This window comes from Anarrhichthys ocellatus, unplaced genomic scaffold, assembly GCF_004355925.1.
Source record: "Anarrhichthys ocellatus isolate YVR2014 unplaced genomic scaffold, GSC_Weel_1.0 scaffold2, whole genome shotgun sequence".
NCBI lineage: Eukaryota > Metazoa > Chordata > Actinopteri > Perciformes > Anarhichadidae > Anarrhichthys > Anarrhichthys ocellatus.
The window spans coordinates 6,151,255-6,175,483 of NW_022280032.1; the positions used below are offsets into that span (position 1 = coordinate 6,151,255).

General features: G+C 42.7%; 3 protein-coding genes across 6 annotated transcripts in view; 1 reads left to right on the forward strand and 2 right to left on the reverse strand.

The window, feature by feature from the left end:
* Nucleotides 1–3,139, reverse strand: part of tmem117 (transmembrane protein 117) — a 42,734-nt gene extending 39,595 nt beyond the window's left edge. Inside the window, exons 1-3 of one of the 3 annotated variants that reach the window (XM_031858400.1) lie at nucleotides 2,757–3,139; nucleotides 2,070–2,240; nucleotides 814–1,121 (exon numbers count right to left, since the gene is read on the reverse strand). In XM_031858400.1, the coding sequence (XP_031714260.1) occupies nucleotides 814–1,093 (280 nt within the window). In that variant the 5' untranslated portion in view covers nucleotides 1,094–1,121; nucleotides 2,070–2,240; nucleotides 2,757–3,139. Of the gene's footprint in view, nucleotides 1–813; nucleotides 1,122–2,069 lie in introns of all 3 variants that reach the window. The other 2 variants (XM_031858380.1, XM_031858390.1) reach the window with 2 other exon arrangements.
* A 1,083-nt stretch (nucleotides 3,140–4,222) lies between these two features.
* twf1a (twinfilin actin-binding protein 1a) lies at nucleotides 4,223–12,739 on the forward strand. The gene is made up of 9 exons (XM_031864577.1): nucleotides 4,223–4,342; nucleotides 5,879–5,959; nucleotides 6,111–6,289; nucleotides 7,241–7,336; nucleotides 7,489–7,593; nucleotides 9,523–9,648; nucleotides 10,147–10,297; nucleotides 10,428–10,549; nucleotides 11,138–12,739. Exons 1-9 carry the CDS (start codon nucleotides 4,318–4,320, stop codon nucleotides 11,294–11,296), a joined length of 1,044 nt encoding a protein of 347 aa, XP_031720437.1. The 5' UTR covers nucleotides 4,223–4,317; the 3' UTR covers nucleotides 11,297–12,739.
* irak4 (interleukin-1 receptor-associated kinase 4) lies at nucleotides 12,343–17,682 on the reverse strand. 2 transcript variants are annotated; one of them, XM_031864563.1, is made up of 12 exons: nucleotides 17,397–17,682; nucleotides 17,171–17,269; nucleotides 16,899–17,044; nucleotides 16,367–16,531; nucleotides 15,466–15,629; nucleotides 15,321–15,385; nucleotides 14,984–15,098; nucleotides 14,787–14,896; nucleotides 14,236–14,422; nucleotides 13,636–13,698; nucleotides 13,126–13,290; nucleotides 12,343–12,654 (listed from the first exon to the last, which is right to left on the reverse strand). In XM_031864563.1, the coding sequence occupies exons 1-12, from the start codon at nucleotides 17,405–17,407 to the stop codon at nucleotides 12,592–12,594; spliced, it is 1,353 nt and encodes a 450-aa protein (XP_031720423.1). In that variant the 5' UTR covers nucleotides 17,408–17,682; the 3' UTR covers nucleotides 12,343–12,591. The 2 variants fall into 2 exon arrangements, with proteins under 2 accessions (XP_031720423.1, XP_031720414.1); XM_031864554.1 differs by having other exon boundaries at nucleotides 17,171–17,682.
* Between the last annotated feature and the right edge of the window lie 6,547 nt (nucleotides 17,683–24,229).

A 24,229-nucleotide genomic window follows, 5' to 3' on the forward strand; every position in this document is an offset into this window, starting at 1 on the left:
ACTGGTTTCTCATGTCTAAACCTCTTCTCTAAAACAAACACAACAGATTAAAAAAAGTTGTTGTTATTGTTTTGTATTGCAGCGGGAACGAGCTCCACAACGGGAGAGAGGGTGAGTAGATGGTGCCTCTTTAAAATGAGTTACAAGCCAAAAAGGTAAAGCACCGCTGATCAGATACAAACGGGAAGAATAGTCCTTAAAACAAAGTATAAAGTCTACCAAGACTTAACTAACCATTTCTGCATTTAAATATGCGTAATGCATTGATATATGTGCAGTATAATAAATCTATTCAGCAGCAAAATATCACATAAATTATAATTATTTATTCTTGCAGTAGCCTCACTTATCTAATACAACCTAGAGCTGAAACGATTAGTGGATTCATCAATTAAGTCATTTCAGGTCATGGAAGCATTTTCTCAGTATTTTTTGAGCAAAAATAACAAACACTTCCCCAATATTTCAAGAAAAGAAAAGGTTATCATATAATAATCAAGATTGGACGCTAAAAATAAATGTTAGTTGCAGCCCTTCTTGAGCCAGAGAGTAATTAAAAATGAAAGGATTTGCAAATAGTGTTTGACCCAGATCTGATGAATACTGAGAAGAAAGGCGGGATGGGTGTGGGAGCATAGATACAAAGACGACAATTGTCTTTAATTCCATTATTTTTTGGGGAAAAAAAGTATGAGTGGTAAGTGCTTTTCCCTGGTGAACAGCCACAACAAAAACAACTCAGGAGGAAGGTTCCCTCCCTCAGCAGAGCCATTACTCGGCACATTCCGCTGCATTAATGTGCGCGTGACTTACCAAAGAGCCGGCGGTGGAATATAAATTTCCCGGCTAACATGCCAGTGATTATGGCCAGTATCCAGCATATCACTTTCAGGATGTTCCAGCCGAGGCCCGGGTACTTGTTGAACAGGAAGGAGAAGCAGTTGCCCACCACAATCATATGGGCCCCCGTATGACTGTGAGAGATGGGGTCCTCGGCGAAGATGAGGAAGTTAAAGAAGGTGACGAGGTAGGCCACGATGAGGCGCGACCAAGGGTGCTGGAAATAGTAGCGAAACCGGGCATCTATTTCCATCCTGCTGAGCCCCCCAGCCACACTACACCTGGGAGAGAGAGAGAGATAGAGAGAGAGAGAGAGATTCTTTCAGTCAGATTACATTACACTCGAATCAGCAGGGCAGATTAGAGTGAAAACATCCCTCAGACTGAGATTAGTGGTAGGAATATAACTGAGGTTTGGTGCAGATTGGGATTATGCTAAATTAAGACAGCCGTGATCAGCACCAGCGTCAATAATGCACCTACATGGAGCTTTCGTTCCTTTTTTTCGCAGAGAAAAAGACTTTCCCGTCAACGCTAAGATTATCAACCAAACATGACAGAGAGGTCTTGAGGGTCACGTTTTACCTGAGCTCACAATTCAACAAGGAGCTGAAACCAAGAACGAGAAGTTTAAACTTTAAAAAGACTTAATTCTACAAGAGTCGGTAAAACAGGTTGGGGTGTAAGTGTCATACCTGGATCAGGTAGAATCTTGACGCTCTTAGCTGTGAAGCGCGGGATTTCGAGAGGCTTATCCTCCTCGCAGCCGTCTGATCTGTGCTCCCCTCAAAAAATATTGTGGCGCTTTGCCCGGGAACACCTTCCAAGCAGCCGCACCGCTTGAGTAACTTCCTGACAGTCCACCCCTCTGGATTTCTTTTTAAAAGCCAACTACATTCATTCACCCATGAACTCCACTCTGAACTCCCTCGCTGTAACTAACCCAGTGTGACTGGACTCAACTTCCCAAAACCTGTCCCCTGCTTTGACACGGTTTCCTAAAATACCCCGCAGTGAGCATTTGGGATGATGCGACGGCTTCAGAAATAGAGCTGCCAAAAGTGAAACACCCGTGTGGCTATTAAATTTCCCTGGCATCATGTTTGTCTTGTCATTATGTGCCACCTTGGGTTATGCTAAGCTAGGGATTCCACTAATATAGGTGGAATTATGACTTAATCGTCCTGCTAAAATGCTGAATTACTTGTCTGTCTTCATCCCATTCTAACCATTAAAGAGGAGTGGTTGTGACAGGGGACCATGCTCCCAGTCTGAGGCCAGCGCCTTCTGGCAGGAGAGTCCCACACGTGCATGGAGAGGGAGTCATCCAGAGCACCCAAAGGACACCCACGAAAACAGGAGGAGAGCATGCAAACACGACACAGAAAGGACTCATCAACCTGGAATATACAGTATGGCATATGTTAGTGGGCTGTAGCAGAGAATGATGGGAATGCAATGAAGACATCAGCCATCCTTATCATCCAGCTGCTCATAATACATCCTCTGAACTCCCCGGCTTTCCTATAAACCATAAAAATTACATTTGGACTGACCCAATATAAACAGCCTCTTAAGTGCTGCAGGAAATGCACTGAACGGCCCCGCTATTCGTGCCAGTTCTGTCTATTCCTGAATAGACTACCGTGTTAAGAGCATAAGTCTGTGACCACACACGCACACACCCACCCACACACACACACACACAATCATCATCATCCCCTCTAATGTCAGAGGGGATGACGCCAAATGTCACATCGCCGACCACACGTACCTCGGAGATAACACAGGCTTGACTGGAATTATCTGATTACACAACTTTAATGTCGATGAACCCAACAACATCTGGGACGGCCGAAATTCGTGCAAGCCCTGTGCCACGTGCACGTGCGGTCGAACCACCGTCATGAACGCACCTGCTCCACGCCGTTTTTTCCTCTCAGTCGACAGCCAAGGGGACGAGACGCCCCGCTCCCGCACGGCTCTCCTGTCACATCAAAGCCGACAGCGACGCTCTGATCATTCCAAACACGAGACGATACGGGAGGGTTGCGGAGGGATTATCCATGCGACCTGTTGTTGGTATACAACAGAGGTACCCCCAAATCCTCTGCCATTGTGCTGGACCGTCCATGCGCCAGGCGGCGCTTCCTCAGCGGGTTCCCGCCAAACGGTGTAGTTTTTGGGCTGTTATTAGGACGCTGCCGCTGCCGTGGAGTGGATGGAGGTAGCTGGGTCCACACAGCAAGCATAGCATCTGTGCAACGCAATGTAGCCAACACACATTATTCACCAGCATCAAGTCAGACCCAGTACGCATACACAACATCCGCCCCTCACCTTTCAAAATAAAACTAAACGGACACGTTTTTGTCTGGAATGTTTTTTTGCAAATATTTTATTTGGGCTTGTCTATCCATCTTATTATCTAAGTATAATAACGTATTATGTATAATCATAAATAGATCATTTGAACTCTCAACAGTGCTATGCATGCTTAATTTTAGCTATAGAACCAGCATCACTGGATTTCACTAAATCGCTCCTTTTTAAATGACACAATGACAATGACACCCTTATTTTGAACACGGGTTGACGTTGTTTCCGGTATTGCTCTGTCTGTTGTGACCGGTTCTGACCCACAGAGCTGACATTCCCTCTGGTGACAGGATGATTTTGTTGCTGTAAAATCTATTCATTCATTCATTTATTTATTTATTTGTTGACGTGGTGTAGGAGCCATGAGTAGGAGGGACATAGAGCAGAGACAGGAAGCCCGGTGGATTCCAGATGTTGCAGGATTTCACGCCAAATGAGATCTGCTGCCATGAGAGGCGGAAATCTCACTGCAGTTAAATCAGCAGACACTCGGATCTCCGTGGTCAATCCAGCAGACACTTACATTGTAGTGGGCCTATATGCTGAAATTCACGGTAAACGCATTCGAACGGCACAGATCGGGAGCGAGCGAAGGACTTTGCAAAGTTAGCGGAAAGATTAACGTGAGACAACATCCGGTTTTCAAAATAAGATGTCAAATAAATGGGAAAGATTACTAACTTCAAATCACATTCATGAGACAATTTGTCTAATTTCATACTGAGTAAGTTTTATTTTGATACTTCAGGGCCATTTACATTTTGAATGAAGGACATTTACTTTTAAGGAGTGTTTTAAAAAAAACATTTTTACTTATAAAAAGGATATGACTACTTCCTTTGCCGCTAATATTTGTATCCTTCTTATTTTAAATTGTAAGGCAATACATGTCAACTATTAAAACCGCTATTATTAAGAAATGACAACAATGTATTTAAAGAATAAAAACTAGATACATTGTTTCACAGTGTCATGTGATTTTGATGTCGATGACGACAGACTCGGGGCGGGGTCATGTCGGTGTAGTCCACTTCCTGCTTCTCTGCCCTGGTTTCGCCTGAACAGCTGCATCAGCTCTTTATCCGACGAAGAGACACCATGTCACATCAAACGGGCATTCAAGGTAGATGCGTTTCTCTGCTTCCAATGTCTCCGTCTTTATGTATGTAGCGGCACGCGCACGCGCGCGCGCGTGTGTGTGTGATTCCAACAATTCATTGCAACGAGAAGCTAGCTTCAAGTTAGCTAGCCACTCCTAGCTAGCTCTGAGCTACCCGTGATGTGTGTGTGTGTGTGTGTGTGTGTGTGTGTGTGTGTGTGTGTGTGTGTGTGTGTGTGAGAGATCAGCGGTGCCCTGTTTGGGCACTTTGAGGACTATGAGGTATAATCCCCGAGTATTTACCCACTCGTTCCTGAGCCACCTTAATCACGGGTACTTCGTGTTTGGTTCACAGTACTGCAAATGCATGTTCTGCCATAGCTTCTCACCATAAAGCTTAAATCCCTTAGCGTTAGTTTCGCCTTCTAAATGGATGGGTGACGCCTTCCTTTAACCAAACTGTTGACCTGACAGACCGGCTGGTGTTTCCATGAATATATGAATATCACTGCTATACCTGCTCTGAGTTATTATAAAATTGACTTAAGTAGGGCGTGACGTCCTGGTATATAGGGCAGCCGGATTTTTACAGTCTGTTTTGAGGTAAAACAACGTGCAAATTATGCGAGTTAATGATAGACGGGGAGATGCGATGATTATACACGTTTCTACTAACCTCATGCTGCGTTCAACAGAGTTTTTTTTATATATATATATATTATCATAAAATGCATTGGGTATAATCAGTTGTGTTGTTATGCTTTTTTCTCTCTCTCCTGTGAAAATCATTCAAGTTATTAAAACAGACTTAAGTTATTATCATCCAAAAGATTATTTTTACATTACATTACATTACAGTCATTTAGCAGTCGCTTTTACCCAAAGCGACTTTCAATTCAGGTTCTATCACAAGTCTACACCGTAGGCACAGCTACAGGAGCAATTAGGGCAGAGCCTAATATAAGGCCCATATAAGTGAAACTGCTTCCTTTTACACACACCTGTCTATAGCTGACTAGGCTATACATGTAGAAAGGGACAAAGCCTCATGTGGATAAAACTGCTAATGTTATGTATTATGGTATTTTACCAGTTAAGCTTACATCCGTTTCTGTGTTATAGGAAACGGTTCCTTCCTGTGTGATTTCTGAAGAAAAATAATAGCAATCATGTTGCATGCTTAGATATATTCTTAGTGTGACTTGATCCACAGCGTTGGTCGGGTTAGACAGGAAAACTGCACTAAAATAGCTAAAATTGTCAATCCGCTGATTTGAATGGGAAGTAGTGACCTGTTTTTATTGTGTGTGTGTGTGTATATATATATATATATATATATATATAAAGGGGTAATAGAAGCATACATGTTAATAAAGAGAAGATAACTCTATGGTCTTTGTATGATGTGTGTTCACAGGTTAGTAAGATTCACAAAACGTTTTGGGGTGAAACTTGCTATCCAGGGCTGGAAGTGCTCATGTTAGCAGGAGTGTGCTGTTGCAAAGCCAGTGTCTGTATTAAAACAGCTGGAGACTGACGCCGTCTCTGTCTTTTCCACAGCGGGTAACGATGTGAAGGACGTCTTCGCCAGCGCCAGGAGCGGCGACCAATATCGACTCTTAAAGGTCGTCATCGACGGTGGTAAGCAGAGTCCTTATGTTTGCTTACAGCTTCCTCTGCCAAGAAAACACTGGACTCGTATATCTTCCCAAACTTCTGCTCAGGCTGACGTTAGAATGTCAACACATCCATGCGCTGCTGACATTTTTTGTTGCACACATCTGCTTTCCAGAGCAGCTGACGATGGACACTACCAGGAAAGCAGCAAAGAAGTGGGACCAGGAGTACGATTCCTTAGTGCTGCCCCTCCTCGAGGACGACGTGCCCTGCTACGTTCTGTACCGGCTGGACTCCACCAACAACCAGGGCTATGAGTGGGTCTTCCTGGCCTGGTCACCGGACGTCTCCATTGTAAGAAAACCAAAGCCCAGGCCGGCTTTAATGAGTAGCTTTCCATCCTTCGCAGCATTTCTCCCCCTCTGCTTTGAGTGTCAGAAGGGTGGGGTTACCACATCAAGGCAGCAATGCTGTGTATGCTGGTGAAAACTGGATACATGTGGACAACAGTGCTTTCATTATTTCCCTAACAAACCTCTTGAAATCTAAACACGGGTAGAGATTATGGTCTTTCCCAAATAACACGGTGCTCGGTCTGAACCGCCCATCACCGACTTGAAATTCGCCCTCTCGGTGCTTTTAGGTGAAGCTGGCTTATCTTTCTGCGTCGTTTCGTGTGTTTTTGACTCTTGCAATGTCACCTAAGTCATTGTCATTTGGTTCCATTAAAACTTGATGAATCACTTATGGAATAGAGTCACTGCGACTCCAAATAGCCACGAGGAATAGACGTATGAATGTTTCTGTAGCAGTGCTAAGAGGAATGTTGCAAGGAGACATCTGTGCCAAAATAAAGTGCCATGCAGGATATTTCTAGCACTGTAACTGCATGGTGCAATTGAGTTTGAATTCACTTTCTGGAAGCCACAACAGCGCTTAACATTCCTGCCCTCTTGCTCAAAGCCTAGTGCTTCAGGTTGAGGCTTGCCTGGAAGTTGCAAAATTCTTTCACAACCAGTGCTTGCTGCTCATTGGAGTCAATTCATGTCAACTCTATTTAAATAGCCTCAAATCAACAATATGTTTCAGAGGGAACTTAAAGGTCCCCTGTGGAGTTTGTGACCAGTAGTGCTATGGAGCAATGTTTTAATGCCATGAAATGTAGCAACGCAGCAGGAAAGAAGAAGATAGCCAGCATGTAAACATGTTGCATGAATAAACATAACGCAGTGACTGATCTATGTAGAGGACACGTATCTTTTCTAAGTTATAATGATTCTCCAACCTTTGTTATGTTTTCAACAGGTGCGACATAAAATGTTATATGCTGCTACCAGAGCCACGCTGAAGAAGGAGTTTGGAGGAGGGCACATCAAGGATGAGATGTTCGGTACCTCAAAGGTTGGTCTTACAACGGCGACACTTGAAGCTCTTTTATGGCCTCAAAGTTCAGCTTCAGTCATATTCTTTTTTGGCAACCGACGAGAGAAATGTGGTAGTAATGAGTCAGTCTATGTTGCTGTCTGATGTGTGATTGTGCTGTCTTCTGTCAGGATGAAATGACTCTGCTGGGATACAGGAAATATCTGACCTTGCAGGCTGCTCCCCTGCCCCTCACTGCTGCGGAGGAGGAACTGAGAAAGATTAAGCTAAATGAGGTGCAAACACACTCGCACACACACGAACACAGACGAGACATTCTGACTTTATTTCTGAGTCATCGTTTCCCTTTGAGTTCATCTCGTTGTATGGCTTGAGTGTGTTCTGAGGTGGGCGTGGATTAGACTTGTTCTCTGTTTCGGTTCTGAAAAGGGACGACACTACGTCATCCGAACACTTGAAGCTTCCGTGCAGTTTAAAAATAGCTTACCTCAGCTCACAGCAGTCTTTTTCCTAATCACATCTCCTGTGTGTGAGATCTAAATCCCATCCCGAAACAGTGTGGAGTATCAATGAAGGCCAGCAACGCATCCCTCCAAAAACAGCACAAGGTCAGCAGCAGTGCAAGTGTGCATATGCTTGCCCGGCAGTATCAACACAGCACAAAAGATGCTGATGCATTGGAACAGCAGGATGTTGGCAGAGATGAATCCATTAGGCTCAGACAGCACACACACACACACACACACACACACCCCTAAAGCTCCATAAGAATCCTTGTTTACAGTCATGAACCCGATTCAGGCGGAGCAACAACGCGGCTAAAGAAGAAGAGCTCTTTATGGGGGTTCAAATCTGTTATTTCCATGTTGGGAGAGCCACATGCAAATGTTGAATGCTCTGTAGCTTTCGAGGACTTGGGAGTGATTGTGCATCAAGCACTGGAGAGCTGTGTCATTGTGCTTTGCCTTTGCAGTGATAAGATAAAGAAATACTGTAACGTGATATCCATTGCATGCTGCTAATGATGTGAAGGGCTTCAGGGCCGTGCCAGATGGACTCCACCAGACAAAGGAGAAAGAAAACAAAAACAGCATCTGAAGTTTCACTTTTCTATAAATGAACCCCAAGTGAACTCTTCTTCTTCTGTTTTTTGAAAATACTACCTATTCTAGTTGCTGCTCTCCAAGCCTGCCACGCACAAAGAAGCGCTTGTCTTTCTTACCATATAAGGAAGTGCTGGAGTTGTGCACTCCTGCTCCAAAGTGTGGTCAATTAAAAGCAGCGGAGCAAATGGGAAGTGAGGTTTGTGCTCGTCCCACTTGACCAGCTGTTGAAGGAAGATAATATACCATTAATCTGTACCGCCTAGATGAGAAAGAGGCTTTGAAATATTTATCATTGCTGTGCCTCGGAGACTGCCTGCCGTTTACTAAGCAGATGGATAAAAGGACCGCAATCCCTTTTCGGTATGCGAGGTAGCTACATCGGAAGCTCAATCTTGTTTGCACGGCATTTCATTTTGTGGGAACAGGAATCTAAAAATAGATGCAATCCATCAGTGTAATCCTCCAGCATTTCCACTTTTCCGTGGCCTCGTCACCGCGGATGCAAGCACCTCATGTAATCCCCGTGCTCCAGCATTCAAGCTACGTGTTGCACTTAGGGAACCTTTTTACTTTCTGATAACTCGAATGAAGGATTTTGATTGTATTTCACTAAACAAGTCAGTATCACGAGTGGAAACCTCCTGACGGAACATTGATTTGTCCCCTCGTGTCACTGACTTTAAAGACCCAAGCTGACATGATGACATAATGTCCCCAGAATGATGACATAATGTCATCACCCCGGCTTCTGGGTGTGTGTGTGTGTGTGTGTGTGTGTGTGTGTGTGTGTGTGTGTGTGTGTGTGTGTGTGTGTACACATTCAACAACATGTTAGACAACACACACTGGATACCACAGGTTCCCATCATCGATTCAGAAATACATTTGGGTGTTGGAGCATGTTTCTGCGTACATATGCATATTAATAAAGATACTTTTTGTGAATGCACTCGTATAAATGACACCCACGTATTATTTAATGCAATATTTTCTAAATAATGCATTGATTAATGTCCTCAGTGATGTGTCCATGACGGAATGATGGAAATCTAAAGTGCCTTGGGTTTTGTGGTCTGTGTGTGTTTGTGTTGTGTTCAGGTGCATACGGACATCAGTGTGGACACCAAGCAGCAGACTCTGCAGGGAGTGGCCTTCCCTGTTCACAAAGACGCAATTGCAGCGCTCGAACGTTTTAGGGACAAAAGAGTCAATTACGTACAACTGGTGAGTCCTCGGGAGCAAATCAGTACTGAGGAGGCGACCTTTGCTGGATCAATAATTTGATTAAGCAAATCAATTCTGTGTCTTTCATTATATGTATTGTTTGGAGAGCTAGAAATGTTTTCCGTCAACAGACCAAACACAATGAGTTACTCATTTTCCCCAAAAAGCTTTTGTCCCTCTCATTGAAATTCAAAGGGTGATGTCACAAGATCAGATCAGTGCAAAGTACAAAGGAGTGATTGTGGCACTGTTGCTGCTTTGTCTCGGTTCCCTTTTTGTTTTGTTATCCCTCAAAGCTTTTTGAGACAGCAGTATGTTCTGTTTATCCAGAGAAGGCTGAGCAGCACACCAGCAACTGTCGAGTAAATGTTTAACTCAGGACACCTGAGAGCGAGGCGATGTGTCTCTTAAGCTGTCTGGCATTCAGTGCAGGAACTTCCTGGTCACAACAGCTCGCTACCAACCTCAAGTCTAACTTCTCATTTCCTTTGTCAACAGGAAGTAGACGCTGAACAGGAGCTGATTCGGTTGTGCAACACTGAGCCAACAGAGTTGAAAGACCTGCCACTGAGAATCCCTAAAGAATCGCCACGTTACCACTTCTTCCTCTACAAACATTCCCACGAAGGCGACTACTTGCAGTCCACAGGTGAGCACATTCCGTTGGTATGAACGGTTGTCCCACCCTGTTGTTTCTATACTGCTGTGTTGTTTTATGGTGCTCTGAATGGTGCTTTGTGGCCGCTCCTCTCATTTTCCTTTCTTTCCTCCTTTTGCAGTATTCATTTATTCTATGCCCGGGTACAACTGCAGCATCCGAGAGAGGATGCTGTATTCCAGCTGCAAAAATCCCTTGGTCGACATGGTGGAGAACAATCTCCAGATTGAGATTGAGAAAAAGGTGAGACACTTTGTATCATGATACCAGACTGTGGTCATTACCATACAAATCTTTCATAATTCAGAAGTAACATAATCATAAGTTAGTTGTGCTTTGTCAGGAGTATATGCATGTGGTTTGATCTACAGCTGCAACAATTAGTCGACTGACAGAAGATTTATCAACTATTTTGATTGTCATTTTTTAAGTATAAATGCCCAAAATTCACTGGTTCCAGCTTCTCAAATACTTAACTTTGTCGGAAACTGAAAAATTTGAATTAAAGTTTTTATAGATAAAACTATTATTTCATTAATCCTTGCAGCCCTAGTTTGTCATCACATGCGGCTCGATTCCTTATTAATGCCCCAAACTACACGAGATCCCATTTTCCCCCCAAATGAACCTCCTCACCTGAATCCAGTGAGAAGAGTACAGCAGACACAGGACAGAAATGCCTTGTAATAATAACCGTTGCAATGTTTTGAAGCCGTTTGAGAATATTCGCCTTAATGGGAAAGTAAATCTATGAAGGTAGAACCTTATTTCCTGAATAGAACATGCATCGCTATAAGTGTGTGAGTTCATATTTATTTTGTCTGTTCACAGTTGGAGATTGACGATGGGGATGAATTGACCGGTGATTTCCTGTACGAGGAGGTGCATCCCAAGCAGCATGCACACAAGCAGGCCTTCGCCAAGCCCAAAGGCCCCGGGAAGAGGGGGGTCCGCCGCATCACCCGACCCCCCGCGGAGGAGGAAGATTAAACAGACCTCAGCACCCGACCGCCAACTCCACCCCTAGCACGTTCCACAGTGGAGCATTCCTGCGATTGGGGGGAAATAATATTTGACACGCTTAAATAAGACAACAACTTCAAATTCCCCACAAAGTTCCCCAGAGACCCAACTATGCACGCCAAGGACAACTGAGCAATGACACACTTCAGAAATTCCATTTGTAGCTTGCCAAATGGAAGCATATTTATGTATGTTAGCACAGTCACAATTACTTCACAACGATTCAAAGAGTCCCAAACAAAGTCACGCTTGAGGTTTTTACGTTGTTGCCAGCTCTGAGACTTTAAAAAGTGTTAGTGTGACTAATGTGAACTTGCTCCATTATGATAAAATCCCCCAGTTTGAGTTCACATGCTCAAATTCTTAACTTGCATTCCTTAAGCCTGTGTCAATTAATGTTTCCGTGTCTAATGTGTTGCACATTTGTCTCCTACGTGGTGCTCCAAAGCAGAAAAGATAGAATTATCCCACTTGCGTCTATTGATTTATGTTAACAGTGCATTTTATATTGGAAAATTGACTTCTTTTTTGATATAACTGTGGTTTACATTGAAAAATCATCTGCTGAGAAACTTATTTTTCTATGCAAGTGCTGTAAATGTACATACTGTAGCTGTGTGATGCTCTATGATTAAGAAACCGTCAGGTCTGTTCTGGTGATTGTGTGTGTGTGTGTGTGAGGATCACAGTGGAGAGAACGGGCTTCCAGACATATTACATCAATACTTCTCAGTTTTCACTAACAGGAAGTACTCACACTTCGCTGGTTCCCATTCAAGAGGGCACCAAGCAAGCGGATAGGGAAGGGACTACTATAAGTACCTTGATCAAAATGTTGCCACATCCACTGGTCTACTGATTAATATTAGGCAAACTACTACACTCACCTCATATTTGAAGGGAATATTCATATTGTCATTCTAATAGAAAAAAAGTCATGTTTGGTCTTATTTGTTTTCTTACAAATCTTTCTTTTAAAAGAAGAAAAATAAAATATTTAAATCACACGATGTGCTTCATTCATTTTATTCTTTGACAATAAATACAGTTCCTTTCCTCACATACTAGCCTCACAACATGCTGTAGAAAAAGTGACACCAAGTTGTATTCCTCTTAAACATAAGAAATAGGATTTAAAAAAATATTTTTGTAAGTCACAGAGAAAAAGTAATTAATTCCTCTAAAACTTCAGAAGAAAATGAATTTGTCAGTGTGTGCACCGTGACTAAAGCAGGCTCAGATCTTCTGTGGGATGCTCTGCTTCACTCCTGGGCCTTCGAATCCAGAGAAATGCTTTTGACAACTCCTTTAAGCTCCAGCAGGACCTGTTGAGACACATATGAATATGAATTACAAACAGACTGCCTACAAAAAAGAAACAGTGACTAAAACCTTACATCAGATACAGAAAACATAATCGAAGCAAATCCCTTTTTTCACATTTACGATTCTTCCCTGACCTCGGCCCTGAAGGGAAAGTATATTTTGCTTTATCATATAAATACAAGACCAGGTCACAGCCTCAGTTATATATATTTCTTATTTAAACATTTGTGTTTCGTAAGATTTGCATCTTTAGTAAAACTCTATGGATTCGGGGCTGAGAGCCGCAGAATTGATCGATTTAGAGGTGGTTCTGGTTGTTTCATGGGATTTGCTGGGACTTCCTTCACCAGACGTGTCACTGCTCCTGGGTCTGACGACACAGCCGTTTCGCTCAAGGTGACACACAGAAAGTAGTGCAGATTCCAACTGTAGCGGTAGCTTCAACCTCACACCCTAATATCTGCCGGTACCTGTTTGATGACCGGCCGTCTGTTCTTCCTGTCGTGGAGGCAGTTACAGGCCAAAGAGTAGACGCTCTCTACCTGGCTCAGGTCCCAGTCCCACATCGTTTTGTCCAGGAAGTCCTCAAAAGTCAGCTCCTCGTCTTCATCATCTATATCATACCTCAACTCCATCTGGGAGAGTGAGGCGGGGAATCAAACTACAGGTGACTGAAGGCAGCGATAGACTTTAAAAACTATGATTTGAATATACGTATATATATATATATAATATTGCTTACTTTTAAAGTTAGTATTATAGCTTTTGTCATGCTGGAGGAACTTCATTTCTAGTGTCCATTTATACAGCGGTTTGATGTTGCAGCACAGATGGAACTGGCTCAAACCCTTTCAATCACTCTTTAATGACTACTAACTGATAACGTGCCATTACTAATTAAATGCAAAGTCTTTAATAAGCTGTCCTCGTAAACTGCAGCTTGAAGGATACGCAGTGAAAGCCTCTTTTGTGCTGCTCACCAAGAACTGTGGCTCACGCTTTTCATCGGCTGGCGGGAGTCCAGACAATATTTCCAACAACACCTGTAGATGGTAGAGAGAGACGGGGTCAATCACACGGCTCCGGACGACAGAAAACCTTTGTTACTCCACCATGTGCCAGGTAGCTTCACAGACACTGCAGTGTTTCCACAGCTGTCCCACTAAGACATATAAGCTGTATATACTGCACTATATGGAAGGTCAGGCGGCTTTATACACCGCTGATCCCATAAATCCTTCAACAAATGTCATAAAAAAGGATGATATATTCGACATGTACAGCTAATAATACAGTACAGCTGTGGTACTTAACTGATTTAGAATTTCTAGTCAAAAATAACGACAGCTGATGCATAACAAAGGACTCTATTTTCACAAATCGAAAGAAATGTATACTATAATGTTTATGTCCCGCAATTATGCACATGTCAGTACTTGCACTCAAGTAAACTGCAGAGGTGTGTTCTAGATTTTCCATGACATTTGCACTTTCTCCTTTCCTGACATAATATCCCCCTCTGTGTGTACGTGCAAGCATTTATGTGTGTGTGTGTGTGTGTGTGTGTGTAGAAAGCCTACCACTCCAAAGCTGAAGACATCAGATCTCGGTGTGATCTCTCCTCTAAGCGCCTCAGGTGCCATGTACGCACGGGTACCCACAATCCTCTCCGTCATCATGGTTGTTGACGTCCGCTTGGCCGACGCTCTCGTCAGCCCAAAGTCTGAGATCTTTGCCACAAATTGTTCATCTATCAAGATATTTGCACTAACAGGAAAAAAAACAACAACAACATTATGAGCGCCGACAGCTGTGAAACATTAAGCACATCTCATAAAGTGACCAAGTGTAAACGGGGTCGCAGAGTGCTGTCAATCTTTTCGTCTAATTCTCGCCAAAAAAAAGTCAATACACGTATTTCCCCAAATGAAAGAACCTAAGAAAAGGTCATTTAAAGGGCAAGGTGTCACGTTTAATGTCGCCAACGTGCAGGAAAGCAGACGATAAATACCACCGCGGAATCATTTGTCCCGGGACCGCGTGTCGATTGTAACCTTTCCCACTAAAGACAAAAGCCAGATGTACGTTGGTGTTTGGTTTTTTGTCCAGTGGGAAAGGGGCTTCTATGCACCTTTTAACATCTCTGTGGACATGATGGTTGCTGTGCAGGTACTCCAAGCCACTCGCTGTCCCTTCAGCTATCAAGGACCTCCGTCGCCAGGACAGCGGGGGACTTCCCTCCTAAAAAGGACAAAAAGCATTATGATGAAATTATCTGTGTAAAAGCACAAGTACTTGAAGTGAGAGTGTGTGTAGACGGGTGCTTACCAAGCAAGCTAGTCGGTCTAGCAAAGAACCATTGACCATAAGGGCGTACACCAAACATGGGTGCTGTCCATCACAGGAAAATCCAACCATGTCAACCAAGTTTTCATGTTTCAACCTGTGGAACAAACAGTCTCGTGACACAAAAAAGTTACAATGACAATTAGTTATTATAAACGCTGCCTATACGACTCTATTCAAACTGAAGGTATTTGTTTGTCCCAGGCTTAATACAGACACAGCTCGTCTGCTCTAGCTAATAAAACGTAACGGTTATGAGGCTGTTAGTCACTTAAAACCAATCTAAGTAACAAGGACGCAGACGGAGGACAAAACGTACACTTTCAGAGTCTGGACCTCTTGGTTGAACTGCACTCGCAGCTCGTCCAGGGAGATGTCATCCATCTAAATGAGACAATATTTTACGTTGTAATTTGCAAGATCTGCAAAAGTGTTGAGATTGGCGAGACAATATTTTCACTTACTGGATTGAGCTTTTTCACTGCAACAGGTTTGTCATTAATGAGCCCTTTGTACACAGTGCCGAAGCCCCCCTCGCCCAGTCTGCTGCCGCCGTCTGATATGGGACGGTCATCAAAGTTGCCTGTAATCTGCATCAGCTCGTGGTACAAGAAACTGGAGAAGCCGTCTGAGGGACACAGAAAAAGGGTCAGATTGACTGTTGTGGTTAAGGTCCCATTGCTGCCACCTGCTGGTCAATTTCTTTTTCTTCACAGAAGCAGCAACTTCATAACTTTATACCTTACTAAACTACAATGCAGAGGGAACTATTGTACTTTTTACTTCTTTATATACGTATATTTGACAGCTATAGTTACACGTTTCCTTGCAGATTAAGATTTTACCTACAAAACATATTGGTAGTTTCGAAAATATGATGCATTGTTAAAGATTTACTACCCAAGAGTATATGAAGTCTATTGTGTGGGCCATTGTTTTTAGCATTAGTACTTTTAGTTTTGATACATTTTGCCTATAATACTTTAGTATTTTCAATTGCATGACTTTAACTTGTAATTAAGCATGTTTACATTGTGTTGATGCAGCTTTTACTTCAGTAAAACATCTGAATGCTACTTCCTCTACTTGTTTAGTAGTAAATGCCAGCTCTCAATGCTTGCACATTGTTTTATTTCCAATGTCTTATCTGCTTTCTTCTTCTTATTATTGTTTTTATCTTATATTATCATTGGGTATTGTATTCCATTTTATTTTTGTATGATTTGTAATTGTCTTGCAATTCTGTGATGTTTCCTGTTTATGTTTATATGTATTATATCTACAGGCGACTGTGTGAACATCAATCATTAAAAATCATCTTAAAACATGGTTAAACTGAATTTGAAGAGAAAAAAAGAGCAACACCTGCGTGGTCTGGCTCACTGCTCTCCAGAGGAATCTGTGGCTGCAGAACAGAGATGTCAGATGGTGGACGTGTCTCCGTCTCTTCCAGTAGTCTAGCTGATAGCCTGCTGTTTGTTTCCACAGCTGGAGAGGCCGGCTGTGTCTCCTGTGAGACGGCCACCGCCTCTGTGTGTGGACAAAAGACGAGACATCAAGTTATTGTTGTTGATGCGGTGCACTAGTCAAAAGAGTGGTCTTAATACCTTAAAATGGTTGTGATTACTTTGTGAGATGGACATTTATGCATCATCATAAATAATGTATTTTATAGGAAGCATGTTAAGTATATATTACCTTTACATACTTGTTGATATTCAGTATCTGTATGTTTTTCACATTTTTTCCGCTGTCAATTATGAAAGCTTTTTTATGGTAAAGTTTTACCAATAAACTTTGACCAGGAGGTCCTTGTTATTGTAGTTTTGCATACAGGGTTATATATACGTATTATGTGTTCTGTGATTATTATATTGCCATTTCTCATAAATCATACCAGGCAGCAGGACACTAGCAGCAGCCAATAGCTTGTGACTCTTCAAAATGTCCACAAGTTCTCCCACTGTACTGTTAGTGGTCCCCCAGTCAACCAGCAGCTCCACTGTGGGGCTTTTACCCTGTGCGACAAGGCCTTCGAACCTCCTGAGAAACAATACAGCACACAGATAGATAGATAGATAAATAGATGGATGGATAGATAAATACTAGCATGCTCCATCTAAACTGAATACATCTGCTTCTGATATGACACAGGCTAGAATCACCTACCTCACGTGAAGCTGAGTGTACCTCAACTCACCACTCGGCTTCCGTATCGAGGTAATAACATCTCTCCACCCGTTTTGAGGGTCCAAAAAGTCGGACAACCTGCGACGTAAACTGTAGCTGAGTTTGCGAATATAAGTAGCGGAAGTAACTGAGTTATTCATTCTACGACCAAACACTGACACAACCTCACTTTGTGACAGTTAAACCGACTTGCTATACAACTTACACCGCCGGCATGGGTGTTAATTATCCGCCATTGAGTGAACCCATGCAAGCAGAACAAAATGATGTTTTGCTCACGATATGTTGCTCACAGTCTCGTAATAATGTGTCTTTCCGATATTGAGCAACTTCCCCAAACGTAACACAGCAGCCCTGTCCCACTTTAGTCTCCAACTTCAACGCGGAAATACAAGCGGGGCCAGTCTGCAAACCGTGTGCCCTCCAGATGTCGGTAAGAGCACACTTTGTACACTCTGTGGGTGTATTTATTATAGTTAGAGACCAAGAGGGAACAGATTAATATAAAAGAGAAACAGAAAGACGGAGAGATCCTGTGCCTTCCTACATGCATGAACTGTGACAGTGCCCTCTAGTGGACAGAATTAGGAATTTACTTTTTCAACCAGCTCGAGTTTTGAGTGTTATTTATTAGTTTATGATGTTTTTCAAGTTATTATGACAGGATTCATGAAAAGTTCGAGTGTTTGTTTGCTACGCTGTCCTCCAAAAATGTTTGTATTTATTGTACCTGCAGTGTGGAGGAAGGATTCAGATATCCTTCCTCCACACTGCAGGTACAATAAATATCTAAGTAAACATATGAAAAACATTGGTAAAAACATATACCTACAATTCTGATATATCTTCATCATCTTTGAGATGTTTCCACACCTTGATTAGAGTCCACCTGTGGTTAATCTAAATTTACACCCACATCTGTGATGTGTTTAGCAAAAGACATCTAAAATCCTGCTTTTCACTTTGTCATAATGGGGTATTTAGTGCAGATTTATTAAGGGAAAATCATTTAAACAACACTTAAAAAAGACGAATGGACATGTAGCAAGAAACTGATTTAATAAATGATCTGATTTAATCTAACTGAAGTAACACTTAAGAACAGTTGTTTGTCCTTACACTAAAGATGTAACTTTGGAACAACAGCAGATTCCACTCAGCTTTGATTGGGCCTTATTATGTCAGCAGTACTGGATCTGTTCCACCCCCATGGATGTGGATTTATGAGTGGTTTGACTGGCTGATTAGAAGAAACAGGTAAGAACTGTGCAACACCGTACATTGACTCCCTGAGCAGGTCACTTGGTTCAGTTAAAACCACTGCCAAAGTACACTAAACACATGTCAAGCAAAAAAACTCTCACTTAATCTCCTCTTTCAAACCTTCAAGCTGCAGGAAACAAAAAACCTCCTCAAACCCAACTTATTTTAAACCTCACTTGCAAATTCTCAAACAAATTAAAGCATTTGCTCCAAAGTGCAAAGAGTACATTTACTCTCATGTGTAGCAGCAATTCTTGGATCTGTTTATGGTGTACTAGTTGCTATTTACGTGGCGTTTGTTGAGTTCTGATCATTTCCATGTGGACTCGAGGGCCCGACTGTAGCTGCATGGGGGTGGGGTGATGAGTTGCGAGGTGTGTGTGAATAATATTATATTTACAAACTATGCATGTGAATCCATTTTATTAGAGTGAAATCACAGCTAAAACCAAGCCGACACCAGAAATAAAACTAAGAATTATTGCGAAGCTACACATGGAGTGAAACAGAAATTCAAAATGTAATTAAAAACCGATGATGTATTTTAGTAATATATGTGTGATTGCTTTTGTGGAAAGCCGTGCGAAGTTAGTGGAAACACTGACCAAAAACATATGGCTAGTGCAACAAAAATCACCCGCACATGCAAAAACAAGCCTTTTTAATGTCACTAAAATCTCACAAGCAACTTTTATATTGTTTTTCACAGCTGAGCATCATTTGAGTTTACCCTCATACAAACAATGTGATGATCTAAGCAGAGAGTCCACTGTCACATGGCACACAGGCCTGTTTATTCTGCTTTTAGGCAAGGTGGATGACACTAAGCACGATGCGCTGCATAATAAAAGCTCTCTTGTAATTCTTTTGTGAGTCATAAACTAAGAGAGGCTGCATTTTTTCCACCCTAATGGACTTTTTATATCTCTTCCGACAATGCATGCACATAGCCTGAATTTACATAAAAAGGAGACTTCTCCACATGTGTAAACAAACTGCAATTACATTATTTTGTGTGGAACAGCGTAATTACTGCAGCTGTGGCAGCCAAGAGTGTGTGTCTTCTTTGTTCCTGATGTTTACTACAGGATTTTAACAAACACATAATCATAAAATAACGCCTCACAAAAAGTGTGAGTGCATTGTGCGTGTAAACACAAGCCAGAGAGGGTGAGCAGTTGGGTGTAATATTTGTGATGTAAAGATATTGCCTGGTCTCTGAGTGACATTCAAAGGAGCCTCACGTTTGACAGGGACCTGCCACCACAAGCCACTGAGCTCTCAGATTAATGCTGTGTGTGTGTGTGTGTGTGTGTGTGTGTGTGTGTGTGTGTTAGTGCCATTGCATCTGCTGGTGTGGGATAGCCCTCACACCTGTGCACAGGAGATTCTTTGAAGTGCCTAATCGTCTCCTGCATGCCTCCTCTTACCTCAGTGGCAGGATCCCAACACCGCACACACACAGTTCACACGCAGAGATGGGGAGCAAGGCCAAACTCTGGGCTCTCCTGTGGTGAGCTGGGAGATGCAGTGAGCTGATGTGGAGGGAGGGAGGGAGGGAGGGAGGGAGGGAGGGAGAGATGAGAGAGATGAAGGAGCAAAAACAGAAAAGTGTGAAAAGGGAAAGCGAACTGAAGAGAGGGCACGCAATAGCTATGAGAGAGGAGGAAATAAGGAGGGCGAGAGGATCCGAGGGAAAGTCCCCCACGGTTTGGGAACAAGAGCAAAGGCCGGAGAAGTGCCAGAGTGGCTTAAATCACCGGGGAGAAACTCTGCAGGTGGAGGAAGTGATCAGAGGAAGCATGTGATGTCCAGGAAACCTCCAGGGTAAACGGGTAAATGAGATGAGAGCTGGTACTAGACACACAAGGCCAGATTTGTGCCTCTCGTCTGTTATCATGACACGTCTGTTTTGCTGGCTGTCTTTTAAAAGCTCAGTTTTTGAAGGTATTCCCCAAATTCTCAAAAATACAGTTTATCTGGTTCCCGAAATATTCAGTTTGCACACAATTAAGAAGTTGAAACTAAATAGGTAATCCAAAGATGGTTGCCAGATGTGACATATCTTATCCAATTTCCATAACAAAAGAAGAAGAAAATGTGTATGAAAATGGAAAATAACATTAGAATAAATACATATTTCTAATATTAAACCCTTTTTTAAATGCTGGTACATCATACAGCTCTTTTTTTATTTTGCAGCCTTGCAACATTTCTCTGCAAGGCTTTTGGAAAGGATATCTGTTAAATGTCTACTCTTTACTCGTACGGCTGAACACTGAAGCTGCTAAGTAATTAACTGCTTAACACCTAGAATGAGACAGCAGAGCAAAACACCCTCTGTTACACTACACGACGGGACCGCTTTGACTAATTACCGGCTCCAGGTGCGTCCAACTCATTAGATGAAAAACCCGGCAGATTTATCTCCACAAGTCAACGCCGCACAGGCAATGTGTACAGTCGCTGTGATTAATTAGCAGTCTCGTCGTGTAGCGTAACAGTTCACCCGGCTCATCAGAGGTCTCCCACGTCGGAATTCAAATGAGCCAAATGAATGGGAGGACCCACTCGGGGAGACAGAGAGGAGCAACGGGGGGTATGGGCACAGCATCAGGGTCCAATAGAGGAGCCTCAATGTATGCCCACTGCCTGTCCATACAAGGCTTTTAGCACTGTGCCACTGATGGACATTGAGAGTTCACTGCTGGGAGTCTCCTCCCAAACTGGAACACTGTCGAGTCAGTTTAATGTGTTTTTTTTTTTTTTTTTTAAAGGGAAACCCCCTTTGAGTCTACAGCAGTTTATTAGCTTTGGTTTTGAATGGGCTTCATCACTAGATCAGAACATTCACAGCTGCGTTTACACTACAATAAGAGCCACACTGTTGGATGTTGAGCATGCTGGGTTTGTTCCAATGAGAAGACTGTAGTTACCTATGTAACACATAGAGGGCAGTAGTGACTTGCAACTTCTTATAATTGACCGTCGTGACGATCAACATTAACACATGCTTAGAGTTGCAGAAAACTGGATATGGATCAAACATTAATCACATAAAAAGAAAGAAATGGCAACATTCTTAGAAGACAAATGTGATTTTGTGCAGAGCTTACAAATGACTGGGGTTCATGTAATGTGAGGCAATATGTCTCAATTCAGAAATTAAAGGCATTTTTTGTGTTTTAAAAGTCCTAACTTGAGCACAGCAAGTTCTCATTTCTCTACGGTAGACTGTAGCTCATCCAGGAAAATATTTGTAGCAGCTGTTTGCTCGTCCAGTCTTTCCCCTCCTGGGCCTATGAAACTCACACACACACACACATCAACAGCTCATCAGGAGTCGACTTCTAAGGAGTGATCTGGCGGCATCTTGAGTGGCAGCTCGCCGCTGCGTCGCACTTGAGTGGTCACCGACACTGCCTGATTGCAGGAGGTTGCCCTCTCATATTTCCTCAAAAAATCTCTGGCCACAATCCCAAAATCATCTGTCCAGCCTCCCCTGGCATCCCCTGCCAAAGCCTCCCCTGGCCTCAAGGCTTCTTGTTAGTCGGGTGTATTCTGGGACATCTGGCAAAAAGCCACGAGTCGTGCAATGCAAAGTCATGCACGCAAGCAAGCACCTGAGTTTAACACAGCAAGACACATGGACACAAAGTTTTAGATATATTTATTGTATTTTAATATCGTTCATTTGTTAATTATTTACACAGAGGGGATGAAAATAGGATTACAATCATACATTTCTAACTTGTCTCGATAGAGACATGAAAAAGTCTTGATCGGATAACAGCTCTTCCACAGCCAGAGATGACACTCGATGAGCATGCAGCTATGTGTGTTGTAGACCACTGTCAATCAAAATGAACAACTGAAGCCTTTTAGCAATCTATTTCCACTTTTAATCGTGCTGACTGCAAGTTCCTCTATAGGCCATGCTGCTGCTGAGTGTCATGAACCCACACCCTATTATATTGTTAGTGAAAACATATGCAAGTTTGGAAGTGTATGAAATAAGAACATTGTGATGACTCGTAAGCCATTGTGTACGAGGAGACACTCACCCATGGACATGTTTCATGATTAAAAAAATCCAGCACTGGGCTGAGATGAATGGATCTGATGGTGGATGTTTGATGCCGTGGCCCTGACCTCTATTTCTTTCTGGTGAACCTGTTAAACTAAGGTTATTATTAACGTCTTGCTGAAGGTAAAACACTTCCTTCTGTTTGTTGTTATAGTAGATGTGGATTTCAGTTTAGTTCGTCTGGTTTGCATATTGTAATATGCATATTGGAAACAACGTTTCCGTTTGTTGAATTTTCTGGTCATGTCAATCCATCATGGCACAGTCGAGAGTGGAGAGTTGGTCTGAAAGTGTAGACATGATCCTCTCTCACATGCCCAGCAGTGACTTGGCCATGTTGGCCAGGGTCCCACTATCTCCTGAGGCATCTGTTAAGTCGACTAGCACTAGCTTGTTGCGAGTCCTTGTCGTTACTATTTCTTGCCTACACAGTTCTAATGAAGGGTATTCTAGATCAGTGGTGGAATGTACAGTAAATAAGTACATTAACTCAAGCACTGTACTTGATGTAACTCTATACCTACACTCCTATACATCTCCGAGGTAACTATTGTACTCCACTACATTTGTCTGTGAACTTTAGTTACTTTTCAGATGAGTTTTTTTATACCTTTCCTGTTCGGTGAAAACCACATTTGGTGATTTGAATGTTTCTGATGAACAGAGATTAAGTGTTCCTTCGTGGGTTGAAAAAATTCTCCAACTTCTTAGTTAAATAAACTATTTAAAAACCGTCTCAGATAAGATGACAAATGCACCGTCACAAAGCTGAAAACGGCTGTTTTTTCTGAGCTCATGAGAAGTAGACTTTTTTTATGTACTTTAATCAACAATTGTTTATATTTTTGTGTACTTCATACATTTGAGTCTATCTGCGACAAACCTGTATCTATGTATTGTCTGTACACAATGCCACAATGCCTCACCTCCCTGTGGTCAAAGCTCTAATCTGCACGGTGGTGCTCATTGAGCCTACAACCTCCATTGTTTGGATCCAGAGTTCTATGGGGGATCCTTTTGTGTGGGCTCGCCAAGATATAGCTGGGGCGTAATTCATGGGAATGGGGGGGGGGGCTGCTGCTGGTCAATAGTGACCCTGAATGCTGAAAAGGCCTTCCGATCTTCTTGAAGCAAATCATTGACGGTAGGTAACCCCTGCCACCGATGCTTTGCTCCACTGAGGGCGGAGGTGAAAGGAGCCAGCGTGGCCCTTTGACATCCCAGCCGCGACCCTGTAATCCAACGCTCGTCAGTGCTAATCCACAGCTTCACAGCCACAAAGAGACCAGCAGCACGTGTTTCCATTGCTAACGTTCCCCTGACATTAACGACCAACTAACCTCCATACACAGATGAGTGGAGGAAAACAAACAGGCTCGTAAGTTAATTTATCTTTTGATTCTGAGAGGAAAAATGATTTTCAGAGGTTTGCTCTTCGGCAATGGCAGATTCTGATGGGCTGCCCATGGCCAGCGAGGAGTCAAGGGTCAAGTCACTGACATCTGAGTTGGTTTCTCCCCCTTTTCATTCTTACTTGTGCCACGCAAGTTTCCATGAGAAATGGCAAAACACTGGAGAGGAACTTCCTTTGAGATGTTTAAATATGTCAAGAGGGTTTCAACCCCAGGTGGGCTGGCCCACTAATCTGCTGGAGCCTCTCCATACAAAAGCTGTTTTCTTTTAATGGT

Coding starts and splice junctions, on each gene's coding strand:
- irak4 (XM_031864554.1), bottom strand. CDS start 17,331: ATGAATAACTCAGTTACTTCCGCTACTTATATTCGCAAACTCAGCTAC. Junction 17,045..17,170: donor TACACTCAGCTTCACGTGAG/GTAGGTGATTCT, acceptor ATTGTTTCTCAG/GAGGTTCGAAGGCCTTGTCG. Junction 14,423..14,786: donor GTCCACAGAGATGTTAAAAG/GTGCATAGAAGC, acceptor TTTTCCTGTTAG/TGCAAATATCTTGATAGATG.
- twf1a (XM_031864577.1), top strand. CDS start 4,318: ATGTCACATCAAACGGGCATTCAAG. Junction 5,960..6,110: donor AAAGGTCGTCATCGACGGTG/GTAAGCAGAGTC, acceptor TCTGCTTTCCAG/AGCAGCTGACGATGGACACT. Junction 10,550..11,137: donor AGATTGAGATTGAGAAAAAG/GTGAGACACTTT, acceptor GTCTGTTCACAG/TTGGAGATTGACGATGGGGA.